The following is a 17,920-nucleotide window of genomic DNA, read 5'->3' on the forward strand; positions in this document are numbered from 1 at the left end:
AACGGACTAAACGTGAGGCCAATACGGCGCTAATACAAGTCTATGAGAAAAAGAAAAAAAAAAAAAGGATTTTGCCGGATCCGTTTTTTTTCAAAATTCGCCGACTGAGCTTGAAGGTGAAAACCTGATGTGTCAAAGTAGCCTTATACCCTTTTTATTGGTTTTCAAGTGTTATTTTCATATTGCCCACACCTGTTCCTTGTTACAGGAGAGTTTGAACAAGCATCACATCCTTGAAACGAAGTTGTTTAACCACAATTTTGCAAAAGTGCCAACAATTTGTCTGGCTCATTTTAGAGGTTTTGTCTGAAAGGATGCCCAATTTGCCTCTCTCAGTATTTATTTCCTTTGGGTGTATTGGAACATGTGTAATTGCAATAATTTTCTAGGAGAAACACTTGGTTTTCCTAAACAATTTCAAAGGTGCCAACACTTTCGGCCATGACTGTAGATGTGTGTATACACACACACACACAAGTATATTAGCAGTAAGACATGCCTTAGTCACTATAAATATCCTTGTATGAAGCATTATGTCTAAATTTACAATAGAGACAAATACATGCAGATTCTAACATTGTGAAACATCATCACTATGAGAGTAGGTTCACACAAGAGTAGAAAAGAAAAAAAAAGTTCAGTTTCCTCCAGAAAAAGTGTATGATTATTTTTTTCACTTAGTGTGAAGTCTGTATGCAATCATTTTTTTACAGCAGCTTTTAGCCACTTGCACAATCATTTAGAGTTCCCTATGCTACAGAATTGAAATGCATTTGTAAAAAAAAAAAAAAAATGGATACTGTACGGTTTCTCTGTACGGCATCCAATTTTTTGGTACCAATAGACTTGAATAGGTGAGTCTCCTCCAATTTATGGGAGAAACTAGTGCATGCTGTGATTTTTTCAAACGCAGATTTGGTCAGGGAAAGCAAGAAGAAAAAAAAAATCACTCATCTACACTGCCCTATTATATAACATTGGTCCACATGTGGTCTGTTTTCCATAAACAGCAATCGGGCAGAAAATACAGTCGTGAGAAGGAGCTCAAACAGAAAGAATGCAAATCTTCATTCACGCCTACTCACTTCTGGGTCCTTATGGCCAGATCCTTAGGCCTTCCAATGTCCCGGTTTTTAAGGTCAAAATCAGGGTTGAAGTATTCCTCTGGAGTGATAGCTGTCGGATTGTTGGCGGTTGCAAACTCTGTGGTAAGATCCTGAAAGATAGCAACAATGCAAGCACATTATAAAGGTATACAGGAGACAAAACAAATGAGCTCCTGAGCAGTCAGTGCATACAAGACTGCAGAACTTCTTTTATTTGGGCTATCCTTTTTTACCCTTGAGGCCATACTTGTATTAAAGGCGGTGTTTGCCATGACTAGAATATTCCCATCATTCTTCTCATATGACCCCCTGCGTCTCAAGTATTGTACATAAAACCCTTTACTCCCCTCCACCCCACGCACCTGTAAAGATTCTTTCCTGGTCCATAAGCTAAATTTATTATAACAAGAGAAGTAAACCAAAAAAACCTGAAGATTAATAATCACAGCAGGAGCAGAGTGACCATCCATGAGTAATGGGATCCTTCACATGTAACATTAATATTTGGACAGGCTCCTCTATAGTTACAAAGCTCTCGGTGGCTAATCGTGTTAACCGCTCCCACGTTGCCGAGAACCATGTCAGCCTATGTGCACTGAGCAATCTATCAGATCGCTTAGTGTGCATTGTTTACTTTGGTCTGTCTCTGTAAACAGGCTATTAAACAACCGCCGATTGGTAAAAGCATAATGATCGGCGGTCGTATCATGCAGATGTTTGGTCCATGCAAATGGACCCCAAGAAAAGCAGCCAAAGCTTCCAGAACAAGACTTTAATCTATTTAGGACCACATGCCATGTACAATACATGGTCCTGCTACTTGAAACTGCACCATCGAGAAATCAAATTATTTCGTTAGCCCAAGAAAGTTCCAAAGACAACGCACTAAATTGCTAAAGTGATCATTTCATTTTAAAGATAAAACACTCCGGCTATCAAAGAAAGTCTCAGGCAAAAATACCCAACTGGAGATGGGAAATCAAAAACAGAGGATGCTGTCCAGCCAAGACTGCTTCACAAGAGGATATCCAAATGATAACATTTTTACACCCTCCAACCCAATGATCTAATGCAGACCCTCCAGCGGTGACTCCAGTCTTTATTTACATCCGGCCGGCATGTGAATGCTGCAGCCAATCAGTGGCTGTTGTTCATACAACAACAGTCGCACTCAAATAAAGATTATCGGAGGTTTGATTTTTGTCTCAAAAAATTGTGGTTTTCTTTATTTACAAACACCAAACTTAAAGGTAGCACCGCAGTGTTTCAAGGTAGGTAACGTTTCGACCCACAGGGTCTTTCTCAAACCTTAGAATTGTAGGAGCGGAGCGAAGGACATAGGTCACTGGATGGGTGCAGAAGTCCCGATCGGGGCTTTGACTTTGAAGATACCAGTGGCTGACAGATGACGCATTACATGACTGAGCAGCGATGAGCGCAGTATGCACAGATTGGCTGCAGCACTCACATGCCGGCCGGCCGCATGTAAATAAAAACTGGAGTCATTGGGGGAAAAGATAATGTGAGGAGTCTCTTTATTTTTTTAATAAAACAAAACTCAGTAGTTTGTATATAAAACAAAAAAAAATTAGTTTTGATTACCCCTATGCCTTAAAATTCTTCTTTGTGATACAAAATAATTTGCTGAAGACATGGTGAGTATACAGATATAATATATTACACAAGGCAAAAGCATCATTGTATAGTTAAAAGCCAGGAAAATATATAAAGTACACCAACACTCACCCCTTGTGCTCCAAACTGGTGTTCTACAGTCCCCAATAAAGACTCCAAAAAGTTTCTGTCCGCTAAATGATCAAAAGGAAAAACAAAAAAACACACACATTATGTCCAATATACATTATACAGGCACAAAATACGTACATATACACACACAGCACTGGGTGTAGTAAGAAATGCACCCACTTTTCATGCTGCCGTACTGCTTCTTTCCGGAAATTCCTGCCGTGTACAAGTACACAGCCCCTACATGTTTACTAATATGGCAGCTCAGTCCCATTTATTGAGAGGGGGAATCCATCATCGCTGAAGTGCTATGGTCCCTTCTATAAACTGATTGGCCAGTTTGTTGGGGGTCAAACCCCACCGATCTGGTCATCAATTTTGTAGCCCTGATCAACCCCTTTAAAACCTTCCTGACAAGGCAATTCTCTGTTTTTCCTCCCCATCTTCCAATAGACGTAACATTTTTTTAAAAAAATTTTTCAACATAGCCAGTTGAGGGCATGATATTTGGATGAGGTGGTGTACTTTTGAATGAAATCCATTTTATCATGTTATGTACTGGAAAGCAGAAAACCTGTGTACAAAGAAAAAGTGTAATAACACAATTGTCTTGTTTTTACAAGATTACTATATAGTAAAAATTACCTGGCAATACAATTCCCCAAGTCAGTATAATTACCGTAATACCAAGTCAAAATGATATTAAAAATTTTTTTCCCCACACTGGTGAAAATAAAAAATTTCAGTTAAAAACTGTTTTTGAGAAGCACGTTTGAAATGTTTAGGTTGATGGCGCTTCTTATTATGCGCTCTGAGCCGACGCTTTTATCGATACCATTTTGGGGTAGATAAGATGCTTTGAATGCCGCCTCTTGCATTTTTTTTTCACTTGCGTTGCCCGAATAAAACGCAAAACTGGAGCTTAGATTTTTTTTTCTTCATTATAGCGTATACTGGTTATATTTTAATAGATCCGACTTTCATTGATGTTGAGATGAAATGTGTATCTTTTTACATTTCTTTTATTTTTAATAAAGAAAGGAAGGGCGATTTAAACTCATTCATCTTTGTAACTTTTCAGAGTATTTTGTAGTCCTTTTTAGGGACTTGTACCTGCAATCATCTGATCGCCTGTGGATATACAGCAATACCACAGGGCTTCTGTATACCAAAAATCACGGTCACCTATGAATGCCAGCCATGGTCTGGCTTTCATAGGAGTACCGTCATGACAGGAACAGGGACTTCAGTAGACCACAGGGCTGTTATATCAAACCAACAGCACCCGACAAATGCGTTATGGGGGAACCAATAAGAACATCATGCATTTTGGCCACATGCTGTAAATGGCGCTATTACAATGGCATTTAACACGTTAACAGCCACGGGCAGGGCTTTGCTCTGTTAAAGGCAGATAATGGCTGAATAAACCCAGCTATCGTCTGCAGGGATGGGTGGGGGGGATTGCAGGCTCAGCTCCTGACAGAGTTGATTTTTGATATACCAGTATGTCAGATCGATAAGGGGGTCTAGATTTAAAAATAACATTCAGTCATAATTATCTGGATCCTGGTTTAAAAAAAAAAAAATTATATACCGTATATACTCGAGTACAAACCAAGACCCCTAATTTTGCCACAAAAAACTGGGAAAACGCAACTGGAAAATGCAACAGCTACCGGTAAGTGTCAAAAATAAAAATAGGTACCAATAAAAGTAAAATTAATTGAGACATCAGTAGGTTACCGTAAATACTCGAGTATAAGCCGACCCTCCTAATTTTGCCACAAAAAACTGGGAAAACTTAACCCCTTTCTGACCTCGGACGAGATAGTACGTCCGAGGTCAGAACCCCCGCTTTGATGCGGGCTACGGCAGTGAGCCCGCATCAAAGCCAGGACATGTCAGCTGTTTGAACAGCTGACATGTGCCCGCAATAGCGGCGGGTGAAATCGCGATTCACCCGCCGCTATTAACTAGTTAAATGCCACTGTCAAACGTTGACAGCGGCACTTAACCGGCGCTTCCGGCCGCGCGGCCGGAAATGAGCGCATCGCTGACCTCCGTCACATGATCGGAGGTCAGCGATGCTTCTGTACAGTAACCATAGAGGTCCTTGAGACCTCTATGGTTACTGATCCCCGGTAGCTGTGAGCGCCACCCTGTGGTCGGCGCTCATAGCACACCTGCATTTTTGCTGCATAGCAGCGATCTGATGATCGCTGCTATGTAGCAGAGGCGATCGAGTTGTGCCAGCTTCAAGCCTCCTATGGAAGCTATTGAAGCATGGCAAAAGTAAAAAAAAAAAAAAAGTAAATAAAAATGTGAAAAAAATAAAAAAAAAATATTAAAGTTTAAATCACCCCCCTTTCGCTCCATTCAAAATAAATCAATAAAAAATTTTTTTTTTTAAATCAAACCTACACATATTTGGTATCGCCGCGTTGAGAATCGCCCGATCTATCAATAAAAAAAAAGCATTAACCTGATCGCTAAACAGCGTAGCGAGAAAAAAATTAAAAAGGCCAGAATTACGTTTTTTTGGTCGTCGCGACATTGCATTAAAATGCAATAACAGGCGATCAAAAGAACGTATCTGCACCAAAATGGTATCATTAAAAACGCCAGCTCAGCACGCAAAAAATAAGCCCTCAACCGACCCCAGATCATGAAAAATGCTCAAAGATGTTCCATACAGATATTTGCCCCATATAATGCTGCACATGGCCACATAAGATGCTCCATTCAAATATTTGCCCCCATATAATGCTGCACATGGCCCCATAAGATGCTCCATTCAGATATTTGCCCTGTATAATGCTCCACAAATGTTGATTATGACCCCATAAGAAGCTCCATACAGATAACTGTCCCATATAATGCTGCACATGGCCACATAAGATGCTCCAAACAGATATTTCCCCCCCATATAATGCTGCACATGGCCCCATACAGATATTTGCCCCATATCATGCTGCACATGGCCCCATACAGAAGCCTCATACAGATATTTGCCCCCATATAATGCTGTACATGGCCACATAAGATGCTCCATACAGATATTTGCCCCATATGCTGTTGCTGCGATTAAAAAAATAAAAAAATTACATACTCACCTCTCCGGCCCCTGGCACTTGCAATAGTCACCTGCTCCCCATTCCACCGCTGACTGCCGCTGTGTCTTCCCATCCTCTGAACCGACGTTCAGGAAGAGGGCGGCACGCACTAATCGTGTCACCGCGCCCTCTGACCTGAGCGTCACTGCGGAAGACACAGTGGCGCCGACGGTGGAACGAGGAGCAGGTGAATATCGCGCACTGCCCCCGTCATACTTACCTGCTCCTGGCGCCGTCGCTGCACGTCTGTTCCCCGACGCTGCATTTTCTTCCTGTAGTGAGCGGTCACCGTTACCGCTCATTACAGTAATGAATATGCGGCTCCACCTCTATGGCAGTTTATGATGGGCCCCATAAAATGCTCCATATTAAAATATGCCCCATACAATGCTGCACAAATGTTGATTATGACCCCATAAGATGCTCCATAGAAATATTTGCCCTATATAATGCTGTGCATGGCCACATAAGATGCTCCATAGAGATATTTGCCCCATATGCTGTTGCTGAGAAAAAAAAAAAAAAAAAAATCACATACTTCCCTCTCGTCGCTCAGGTCACGGGCACTTGCTCTACTCACCTTTCCCGTTCCACCGCTGAGCGCCGCTGTGTCTTCCGCGTCTTCTGCACTGACTGTTCAGGCAGAGGGCGGCGCGTGCACTAATCGCATCATCGCGCCCTCTGACCCGAGCGTCACTGCAGAGGATGCGGAACATAGAGCGGCACCGACGGTGGAACGTGGGACAAGTGAATATGCCCCCGCTATACTCACCTGCTCCCGGCGCGGTCCCTGCACGTCCCTGGTTCTCCGGGCGCTGACAGCTTCTTCCTGTATTGAGCGGTCACATGGTACCGCTCATTACAGTAAAGAATATGTTGCTCCACCCCTATGGGAGTGGAGTCGGGTCCATATTCATTACTGTAATGAGAGGTACTATGTGACCGCTCAATACAAGAAGAAGCTGTCAGCGCCCGGAGAACCAGGGACGTGCAGGGACAGCGCCAGGAGCAGGTGAGTATTATTACACAGCTGCCGCTCCCCTTCACCTGCCGACCCCTGGGTATGACTCGAGTATAAGCTGAGAGAGGCAATTTCAGCCTAAAAAAATGGGCTGAAATTCTCGGCTTATACTCGAGCATATACTATATATGTATATATTTTTTTTTCATTCTATTTCAACTGCTGGAATTATGCCATATATTGTCTATCATTTATTGAAAAAATATTCTGCTACCTTTATATCGAGACTTTTCTTCTTCTGTTAAATGTTCTGTCCGTGTTTTTGTAACAACATTTACATTATTGGCAGAGTAAACCTAATGAAAAGAAAATTATTACATAACCAGTAGACCAAGGAAAGAGAATGCGATTATAACCATAGCATTATATATGGATGGCAATTCACACAATCATTACCTTTGCTTCATAACCATTCACCGATTCCACTTTGTCTGTTCTCCAGCCCCAGATCCCAGTCTTTGTTCTGAAAAGAGAGAATTACAAAATTAGCAATAATTATGGCAAGAAAGGTTTTATTTGAGATGTAGAATATAGGTTTCTTACTTAGAGAAGGTGTACGGTCAGTAATTGGCAGCGCTTTGGACATAGCACATGTCCGCTGCCTCCAAAGCACTGCCGGCTTTTGAACGCAGGTGTCCAATACATTGTTTGGATGAGATTTATCTTGCGGAGACTCGCGTCTCTGGCCTTTTTTTTTTACGAGTGGGCCATGGCTGCCAAGATGGGCACAAGGGGGTCATGTCCGCCAAGATGGGTACGAGGTGGCCATGCCCGCCAAGATGGGCATAAGGGGGACTATGCATTCCAGGGTAGGGATGAGGGGCCATGCATACCAGGATAGGGATGAGGGAGCCATGTATACCTGAATAGGGATGAGGGGGCCGCGCATGCCAGGATAGGGTATATTAAGTACAGAATTGACCATATTTTTTTACTTCAATTTTTTTTTCTAATTTTCCCTCTAAAACCTAGGTGCGTCTTATAGTCCGGTGCATCTTATAATCCAAAAAAATACGGTACATTCCTTGCACACTTGAGTATGTCAAGAACTATGAACAATACATCGGAGTCATCAAAGCTTTTATTCCAGAAAAGTGGCATAAAAGTGCTGAAAAGTTGTTACATTTGTCAAATTTATCAGAAGTGCCGTTTTGTAGGCCAGAAATGGTACTCCAGTCATTGACTGGAGTATCATTTCAGGCGTGGCAAAAAGCCACTCAGCAGAGGCGCTAAATTCATTAACTGGCATGTACCTTTAAATTTGGAGCCTCCTGTACTCCATCAAGAATGGCGTGGCGCGAGTGTATGCTACACTAGTCTTGAGGAATCTGACCAACAGAATTTTAATCCTAACAGTACCCGGCCACAAGGTGTTTGCATCAATAGAAAGAATCAAATATTTTGATAAGATTTCTGAGCCTGGAATTTGCCAAAAGCATCATGGAAGCGATAACTAAACCGGGTGAGTAATACTGCCCAGACTCCGTGAAGAGATGCATTCCGCCGTACATTGGACTACCTTTCAAATGCAATTGAAGTGGTGTCCAAGGAGGTGTTAATAACCGGAGAGGTGAGCCTCTTGCTGACTTCCCTCTCTGCTGGCTGCATCGAATCCAAAGTAATGCCCTCGATTTCCTGCGAGATGTCAAAGCGTTCCTTTGTGACGGTCCGGTCATCGTGGTTGATCTCCATCAGCTCTGCCCAGTTATCTGTGGACATTGGAAGTCTGTTTGTTTCTTCACAGCATTAACTGGGAAATTAGATTTAAAAAGCTCTCAACATGAAAAGAAGCCATATCCTTCTGTGAGTAAATCAGACCTCAAAAGCTTTTTGTGAAGGCTTATATTACAAAAGGAACTTATCAATAAATGGCACTAAGTGGTGAGATTGTAGAGGCTATAGACACTTCATTCATTTAAAGGGGCTATCATGGGGCAATTTACCGACAAGCAGGTAGTAAACTTTCTGACACTGGCTCAGTGATCATAGACCGCTACTGCTGGCGATTCAGCTACTTCACCTTAGCAGAGCTGCTCTATGGAAGTGCACGTTATCTGCAGCAGGGTGCTGGCTGTTAATCAGTGTGACATCCACAGTTGGCAGAGCAGAGCGGAAAAGAAGCAGTTGCTCTATCGAGCTGACAGGAAGCCGCAGAGTCGGCGGGGAACCGAGCCATGCACAACAGGCATATTGTTAGCAAGTTAGTTAGTTACCTGCCTGTAAGTTCTTGAGACCAATGAAGAAAACAAAATAAAAAAAAAGTCCCATGTAACACCTTTAAATGCATGTACTTTGGGTTAAAAAAAATGTAATCAAAGTTAAGTAAACATTTGCAGTTTACATTGCATTACTTATTGCTGTCTGAAAAAAAGAGTTAACTAAGAAGGAGTCAGCCAGCCGTACTGACAGGGGAATTTGAAACACTTATCTGTCTCTTTCTGAGCTTCTCTTGGCCAAATTATGACATTAAAACTCAGCTCTCCTGTTGAGTGATAAAAGAGGGGCTCAAGGAAAAAAAAAATAAAGTTACAAACACCCCATCAGAACAAGGTAACATAGTATGGCGCTCACCACGCATCCCAGGTGAACGTGTGGAGCCGGTGAGTGCCAGATCTTAATGGTGCTGCATACTACTTGAAAAGGGAATTTCGGCACATCCATGAATACTATCATTCAGGGAGATTTCCAAGCCAAAAAAACACGTTAGTTTTTTAATCTCTGCAAGGATTTGTTAGTTTTAATGGATTAATATTAAAGGATTTTTAACCTCCCGGATGGATGTGCCGAAAGTCCCTTTTCCAGGAGTCTCCATCAGAACTACTTCACAGACTTATTCCTAGATAATTCATTCTGCAGCCAGCAATGGAAAGTGCAACATGGAGGCTGTAGAAGGAAAAACTAGCTAGCAACGGAAAGTGCAACATGAGGGCTGTTGAAAACAAAACATTAAAATTGTTTAAGAGAAAGCATTAAGCTACTTACTGGTAGCGGCATTTTTCGGAGGCCCATGACAGCACACGAGAGAGAGGGGATCCGCCCTTAAGGAACAGGAAACCTACAGATACAAAAGGGCGGCACCTCTCCCCATGCATCAGTTGTATTTCAGAGCCTGAGAGGACTGCCGCGGTTAGTGGTACACAAATATACAATATATACATTATATACATTTGAAACAAAATAACCCATTATTGTAATAAGACACCATACGTGAGATTTACATATTACGCTATATACATATCAGGAAGTGCTACCCCCACGTGAATAGGGAGGGAACTAAGGGTGCTGTCATGGGCCTCCGAAAAATGCCGCTACCAGTAAGTAGCTTAATGCTTTATTCGGACTCCCATGACAGCACACGAGAGATTTACAGAGATGTAAGCTACCTTAGGGAGGGACTATAGATTGTAGCACCCTTAACCCAAAGGAAAGATCAGAGGAGGACCCCAAATCCAACCGATAGTGTTTAAAGAAAGTGGAAGGGGATGACCATGTGGCCGCCTTACATATCTGCTCCACTGACACTCCAGATCTTTCTGCCCAGGATGACGCCATGGCCCGGGTGGAATGTGCCTTTAGGTTCTGCGGAGCTGGCCCCCCACCTGCTGTATAAGCTAGAGAGATAGTTTCCCTAATCCATTTAGCCAGTAAATATTTCGATACTCTAAATCCTTTCTTTGGACCTTGGAAGGAAAGAAGCAGTGCCCCATCCTTCTTCCAATTATCAGTAGCTGAAATATACTGAAGAAGAGATCTCCTGACGTCTAACGTATGAAGCTCCTGCTCTTTAGGATTAGAGGGGTTAGGAATAAAGGATGGTAAAACTATCTCCTGTGATCTATGGAACCGTGTCGCCACCTTTGGCAGATATGCTGGGTCTGGTCTAAGGACTACTCTGTCTGACAAGATTTCAGTGTATGGAGGAGCTCTGGAAAGTGCCTGTATATCCCCTATCCTGCGAGCTGAGGTTATGGCGATCAGGAAGGCTGTCTTAAGTGTCAACATTTTGATCGAGGCCTCCTGCAGAGGTTCAAAGGGGGGTTTAGTTAGAGAGGACAGAACTAAATTTAAATCCCATGGAACTGTTCTGTCTTTATGCAGTGGTGTAGATCTACTAACTGCCTTCATAAACCTCGCTATCCAGTAGTTATTCGCTATATTACAGGAAAACAGGGCACCTAAAGCTGAGACCTGTACCCTAAGGGTACTAGGAGAGAGTTTCAACTCGAACCCCTTCTGTAGGAACTCTAGGATTTGTTGTACTGGCACCCCGTCTTGGATATTAAACTTTGAACAAGACAAGAACTTTCTCCAAGTCCTAGAGTAGATTTTCGTAGTTATTTGCTTTCTACTCTTTAGGAGCGTCTCCACCAAGTTTGGAGAGAAGCCTTTTCCCACTAATAGTGACCGTTCAAACACCATGCCGTCAAATGGAGCCCCGTCACTTGTGGATGGGAGATCGGTCCCTGCGAAAGCAAGTTCGGGATCTCTGGCAGTACCCAGGGGACCGCTACAGACATTGTCTTGAGCCAGGCAAACCAGGTTCTTCTGGGCCAAAAGGGGGCGATAAGGATGACTTTCGCTCGATCCTCCCTGATTTTCCTCACCACTAGAGGTATCAGGTTCAGTGGTGGGAAAGCATAGGCTAGTGGAAAATCCCATTTTATGAGAAACGCGTCTATCGCCAGGGGATTCTCCCTGGGATTTAGGGAGCAAAAAAGTTTTACTTTTCTGTTGTTTCTGGTGGCGAATAGATCCACCACTGGTTGACCCCATCTGCGGACGACAAGGTTGAAAATGTCCTCGTTGAGAGACCACTCTCCCTGTTTTAACACATTTCGGCTGAGGAAATCTGCTGCCACATTTTCTTTCCCTTTGATGTGAAGAGCTGTCAAAGATAGAAAATTGAGCTCTGCCACCTGGAACAACCGATCCGTGATCCGCATTAAAGTTTCGGAACGAGTTCCCCCTTGCCGGTTTATGTAAGCGACCGCCACTCTGTTGTCCGACAGAATTCTGACGTGCTGGCCCTGCAGATATACGAGGAATTTTTTAACAGCCAGTTCAACCGCCAACAACTCTCTTTGATTTGATGAAAATGTTGTGAAGGGTTCCCACTGTCCCTGGACCACCATGTCCCCCATATAGGCTCCCCACCCTGAAGAGCTGGCATCCGTGGTTATCACGTGGGTGACATCTATCATCCAGGGAACCCCTGCTGATAAATTTTGTTTATCTAGCCACCATCTAAGGGAATTCAATGTTATCGGCCTCAATGTCAATTTTCCATTCAATGCGCCTCCTAAGGCTCTGTCATGGAACAGGACTTCATTTTGTAGGGACCTGGTGTGGAACTGAGCCCACTTAACTGCTGGGATGCAAGATGTGAGTGACCCAAGTAGAGACATTGCTTGCCTAAGTGTCATGGAAGGTGTATTGATTGCTCTTAATACAAAACTCTGAATTTGGTCCATTTTCTCTATAGGGAGGAGACACTGCTGTGTCACTGAATTCAACATTAACCCCAGGAATTTTTGAACATTTAGGGGCTGTAATTTAGATTTTTCAAAGTTTATGATCCAACCCAACCGTTCTAGTTTGGTTTTAGCAATCTCCCATTGTGACAGACAATGATCTACCGAGTTACCTACAATGAGGAAATCGTCTAAGTAGGGGACTATAAGGATATTTGACTCTCTTAAATGCGCCATAACTTCCGCAATTATTTTAGTAAACACCCTAGGTGCCGAGGTGATCCCAAAGGGGAGCGCTCTGAATTGAAAATGTCGAATCCTACCCCCCATTAGTATCGCTACCCTCAGGTATCGTTGGAAATCAGCATGAATGGGTACATGATAGTAGGCATCTTTCAAATCCACTACTACCATGAAACAGTTGTTGAAAAGCATTTTTATTGCCGAATTGATGGACTCCATTTTGAAGGTATGTTTCACCAAAAACTTATTGAGACCCTTAAGATTTATAATGGTCCTGTAAGATTTATCAGGCTTCTGGATTAGGAACAGGGGAGAGTAAAACCCTTCCCCTGCCTGAGAATACGGCACTTCTACCAAAACATTTTTGGAACAAAGAGTCTTCACTTCCTCTTCTAGGGCGAATTGTTCAGTGGGAGATGAGCGCCAGGGTGTTAACCTAAATTTGTCCTGTGGAATATGAACAAATTCCAGCTTGAGACCATGGGAAACAGTGTCTTTTATCCAAACGCTGTTTGTGATTTTCGACCACTCTGCCGAGAAATGCAATAGTCTCCCTCCCACTGGAATTGCCAGTCATTGGTCTTGTTTTTTATTTTCCGTCTGGTTACGGCGAAACATGAGACCTGTACCTCGCTTTCGCCTATCCTCCCATCTGGGACGATCTCTCCCTGGTGAAAAAGCTCGCTTTCCTCCCCGGTTGAACCTTCTTTTGTTGAAGGGACGACGGTATGGATTGAACAGGTTGGGAAACTTTTTCTTATCATCTCCTGCTTTCTCCAGGAGTTCATCCAGGGTAGGCCCAAATAAATATTCGCCTTTACAAGGGATAGCGCAGAGCTTCGCTTTTGCCTGCATATCCCCCGGCCAGCATTTCAGCCATAGGGCTCTCCTTGCAGCATTAGAAAGTCCTGCTGCTCTAGCTGCCAACTTTACGGAGTCAATTGAGGCGTCTGATAAAAAAGCCGCCCCCTCCTGGATTACAGGTAATGCTGAGAGAATGGACTCTCTAGAGGCCCCTTGTTTTAATTGGGTCTCCAACTGGTCCAGCCAGACCATCATTGACCTTGCCGTGCAGGTTGAAGCTACCGCAGGTCTTAAGGAGCCAGCTGCCATCTCCCAGGTTCCCTTCAGGAAGGTATCCACTTTCCTATCCAGGGGGTCTTTAAGTGTTCCCATATCTTCAAATGGGAGAGAAGATCGTTTAGCTACCTTGGCAATTGCTGCATCCAGCTTGGGTGCTTTCTCCCAGTTACCTACTGCTGGGTCATCAAAAGGGTATCGGCGTTTTTGCGCAGGTGGTAAGGAGCCTTTTCTCTCAGGTTTCCTCCATTCCCTATTAATAAGATCTTGTATTTTCTCATTTAAAGGAAACACTCTGCGCTTCTTTTGCTCCAATCCACTGAACATCATTTGTTCTTTGGATAGTTGAGGCTTGGGTTCCGATATACCCATTGTGCCTCTGACCGCCTTTACCAATTTGTCTATCCTTTCTAGGGGTAGGCAAAACCGAGCAGCGTCTTCTTCCGAAGAGGAGGATGATGCTGCTGAATTGTCTGATTCTTCGGACTTGTCCTTTTCCACAGACGAATCAGATGCCCACTCAGTTCTCTGCCTAGAACCTCCTGACTGTGAAAGGTTTTTAAAGGACTCTTTAACCTCCATTCTAATCATCTCCTTGAGACTGGCCGTAATAGAGGAGGATTCTTCGGCTACCTACGGGGATAAGTAAGGTAGACTAGAGTGTAAAATCTACATGCTATACCCCCTCCCCTCCTTCCAGAACCTCACCGTCTGCTGGATACAGGGGTCACATAGTTTTTTAGGGTGTGAGTCAGGCAAGGGAACCCCGCAGATGGCACATTCCCTATGCTTCGCCTTACTGACGTTTTTCCTTCCCTGCATAAAACACATGAGGGGAGACTAGTCACTAAGTGAACTTTCTCGAAGATCACTTACCAGTGGCTGCTCACACCCAGAAATACCGAAGCACGAGGGGGATCCTTTTTGACTGACCCTCCAGACCCCTGTCTGGAGGAGCTTCTGCGGCCCGAACCATCGCTCCTTTTTTCATGTTCCTTCTCCTTGGGTTTCTGGGATGCTTGTTCCAGCAGCACAACCTGCTGATCCTGATCTGAATCCATTTTCAGTAAATTGGAGCCAGAACCCGGGAACATGCTGCTGGAGCCGCCTTATAAGGCCCCTCCTTCGGTCAGCGCACCTTGCCCAGCTTGCTTGTTTAATTTTCCCGCCCCCCCGCAGCTGTGGGGAATCAATCATCGCTCCGGAGGGATTGCGGCATGATCTCCGGTGGGCGCCGCCATCTTGGAGCCCCCGCGCATGCGCAGGAGCTCACCGATCCGGAAGACGTCGCTGGCTCCGCCCCCCGACGTCACCACAGCTTACAGCGCTTCCTGTCAGCGCTGCAGCTCTCGTGGAACGCCGAGGCCGGCCAGCTACGATCCGATCGGCGCCCCCCAGATGCCGCCGCGCTCCCCCCTGCTCCAGAGAGACCCACAGCCCACGGGAAGGGCGACTTACCAGACGCTGGCCCCGGAGACCGGACACCCTCTGGCGACCGCTCCTCGCTGCCTAGTCACCGCCGTGCCGCCCTGCCAGGGCCACCGTGACTACTTCAGGTACCCGCACCGGCCGAAGTGGGAGACCCTCTCGCCACCAGAATCGGTCCGGCCGGCCTGGACTCCTGTAGTATCTATAGGCATCCAGTCCCTTCAGGAACAGGAAACCAACTGATGCATGGGGAGAGGTGCCGCCCTTTTGTATCTGTAGGTTTCCTGTTCCTTAAGGGCGGATCCCCTCTCTCTCGTGTGCTGTCATGGGAGTCCGAATAAAGATAATTGCCAAACTGAAATCTAGCCTAAAATATGCTTATTTAAAAGGTTATTCTAATGTTCCTTCAGCAGTAATGAACTGCTGCCTGCCAGCTAGTTTTCTGGGGAATGGCAAACAAGAAGAATGTGATAAAGTCAGGACAGGCTGCAATCTGAAGAAACAGCTCCGGAGAAGTGTCTCAACTGTCGGAGGAGCAGTATAATAAACATTCATACCTCCATCGGATGCTGCAACAGGGCTGTAACACAAGAAGACATCTTCCTCTAGCTGACTGCATGGAAGACTGAGGCTAGATAAAAATTCATTATGCTTAGGAAACAAGAAGATTTACTTCTGATTTCACAGCTCTGTACTGCAAATCCTGGGCACAGTTTTGCAGACACACACTTGTGAAGGCATCCTTCAGGTAATAGGAGCTTTGATCTCCTATCCTGCTGCCATGCTTCTTTGCATGTCTTTTCAGGAACTACAGCATGAGAAAGATCTATGCAGGTCCTGTTGAGCTTCTCCTGCCCTGGTAGACCCATGTCAGGCTGTGCACTTGTGTAGCTGAACAGTTCTTTCAGTGATCAGGTAGGATGTTATACGAGAACACCTCTCAATCACAGAGGTTGCCTGCAGACTACAAAGCACAAACGTTTTTTTCTATTCACAGAGCAATACTACATATAGCATTGGTCAAAAGTTTGGTCACATTTGCTTATTTAATGGTTTTCCTGGTTTTTATTGGAATTTGCCCAGTGTGGACTCAGACTGAAGCAGCAAAATCACGAAGTAACACATGAAAACAAGGAGTCAAGAAAACAAAAAGTGTGAAACAAACCAAAATGTGGGTTAAAAACTTAGATTCCTAAAAATACCCCCTTTCACTCTTAATGACCGCTTTATAAACCCTTGGTATCCTCTAACGCAGCTACATCATGCAGTCACTTGGAATTGCTTTCAATTAACAAGCACACCTCATCAAGAGTTCATTTGTGGAATCGCCGACCTTCAAAAAAGCGTTTGAAACCACCAGGATTTTTTTTTTTTTTAACATAGGCACTTTTAGTGCACTGTTCCACACAGTGCTAAGCCATATTACACAAAAGTTTGAAGCCAGAATATAGTAAGAACCACTCAACCAAGTAGGCATGGTCAGTCAATCTGGTAAGTTGCTAAAACTATGAGGACAATTCACTATGAGGACATTCAAGTTCAGTCAGGAACAGCAATCATTATGATGAAACTGGCTTTTTCATGAGGACTGGCTCAGGAAAGGACGACCAAGAATTACCTCAGCTGCAGAGGATGCATTCATCATTTACCAGCTTCAACAAACAGCAAATTGATGGAACATCAGATAAACAGCCTTAATGATCCTCAGACATCAAAATCAACTGTCCAGAGGAGACTGCAAGGAGGCCATAATGGTCAAGTTGTTTAAAAAAAAAAAAAGCCACTACCGAGGACTACAAACAATAAGATTTATGTGGCCCAAGTAACACATCGATAGTTTCTACATGTGCCCACCATGAAGCATGGAGGGTGAGGGGTGACTGTGTGGAGATGCTTTGCTGGTGACACTTGATATTTTTTTCAAAATTCACGCTTACCCAGCATGGCTGCCACAGGACACCTAGACAAGACCTCTCCATGTGAAACGTGCATTGGATCCATGGTTCCCTGCCTCTGCCTCCTGATAGGTATCTCTTGGATATTTGATATTACTTATGCTTCATCTATATCTCTATATTTGGAGTGTTCTAATATAGCTGTACTTACTATACAACTTCTGTACATATATATGTTTTATATGGGAGGTGAATTTGGTTTGGTCGATCCTCCACCACATACTTACCATTTAACCTACGCATGTGTATGTTTAGGAGTTTTCACTAATTGACTATATGCATTAAGATATCCAGGTTATCCATTTACATGTTGTCATAGCAGGCAGGTTATTTTTCATTACACTTTCCAGGTGTTCACGCTTTTAGTCGCACTTGTGTTGTCTTAATATTAATACATATGGTATTTGACTTTTCATACTTGAATAAAGCGATTTCTTTTTATTATTTTTGGCTTGCCTTTCTTTATTGTTGGTGTTGCCAGAGCATTCCACAATGACATGCCAACCCACCTGGTTTGTACTTAATGGGACTGTTTGTATTGCAATAATACAATGATCCAAAATACACCTCCAGGCTACGCAAGAGCTATGTGACCAAGAAAGAGAGGGTTGGAGTTTTAGGTTAGATGACATGACAATCAACTGACCTCAAACCAATTGCAATAGTTTGGGATGAGTTGGACAACGGATTGAAGGCAAAGAAACCACCAAGTGCTCAGCATCTCTGGGAACTCCTCTAAGACTTTTGGAAAGCC

At 43.9% G+C, this 17,920-nt stretch overlaps 1 protein-coding gene across 4 annotated transcripts in view; it reads right to left on the minus strand.

The window, feature by feature from the left end:
* Positions 1-17,920, minus strand: part of ANKRD13A (ankyrin repeat domain 13A) — a 74,711-nt gene that overhangs the window by 15,340 nt on the left and 41,451 nt on the right. For all 4 annotated transcript variants that reach the window (XR_011319445.1, XR_011319444.1, XM_069759244.1 and 1 more), the window contains exons 7-11: positions 8,509-8,698; positions 7,386-7,452; positions 7,204-7,285; positions 2,853-2,914; positions 1,086-1,216 (exon numbers count right to left, since the gene is read on the minus strand). Coding sequence is in view for 2 of the 4 variants with exons in the window: in XM_069759244.1 (XP_069615345.1) it covers positions 1,086-1,216; positions 2,853-2,914; positions 7,204-7,285; positions 7,386-7,452; positions 8,509-8,698 (532 nt within the window). In the remaining 2 variants the exon portion in view is untranslated. The remainder of the gene's footprint in view (positions 1-1,085; positions 1,217-2,852; positions 2,915-7,203; positions 7,286-7,385; positions 7,453-8,508; positions 8,699-17,920) is intronic.

Source organism: Ranitomeya imitator, chromosome 1 (genome assembly GCF_032444005.1).
Source record: "Ranitomeya imitator isolate aRanImi1 chromosome 1, aRanImi1.pri, whole genome shotgun sequence".
Lineage (NCBI taxonomy): Eukaryota > Metazoa > Chordata > Amphibia > Anura > Dendrobatidae > Ranitomeya > Ranitomeya imitator.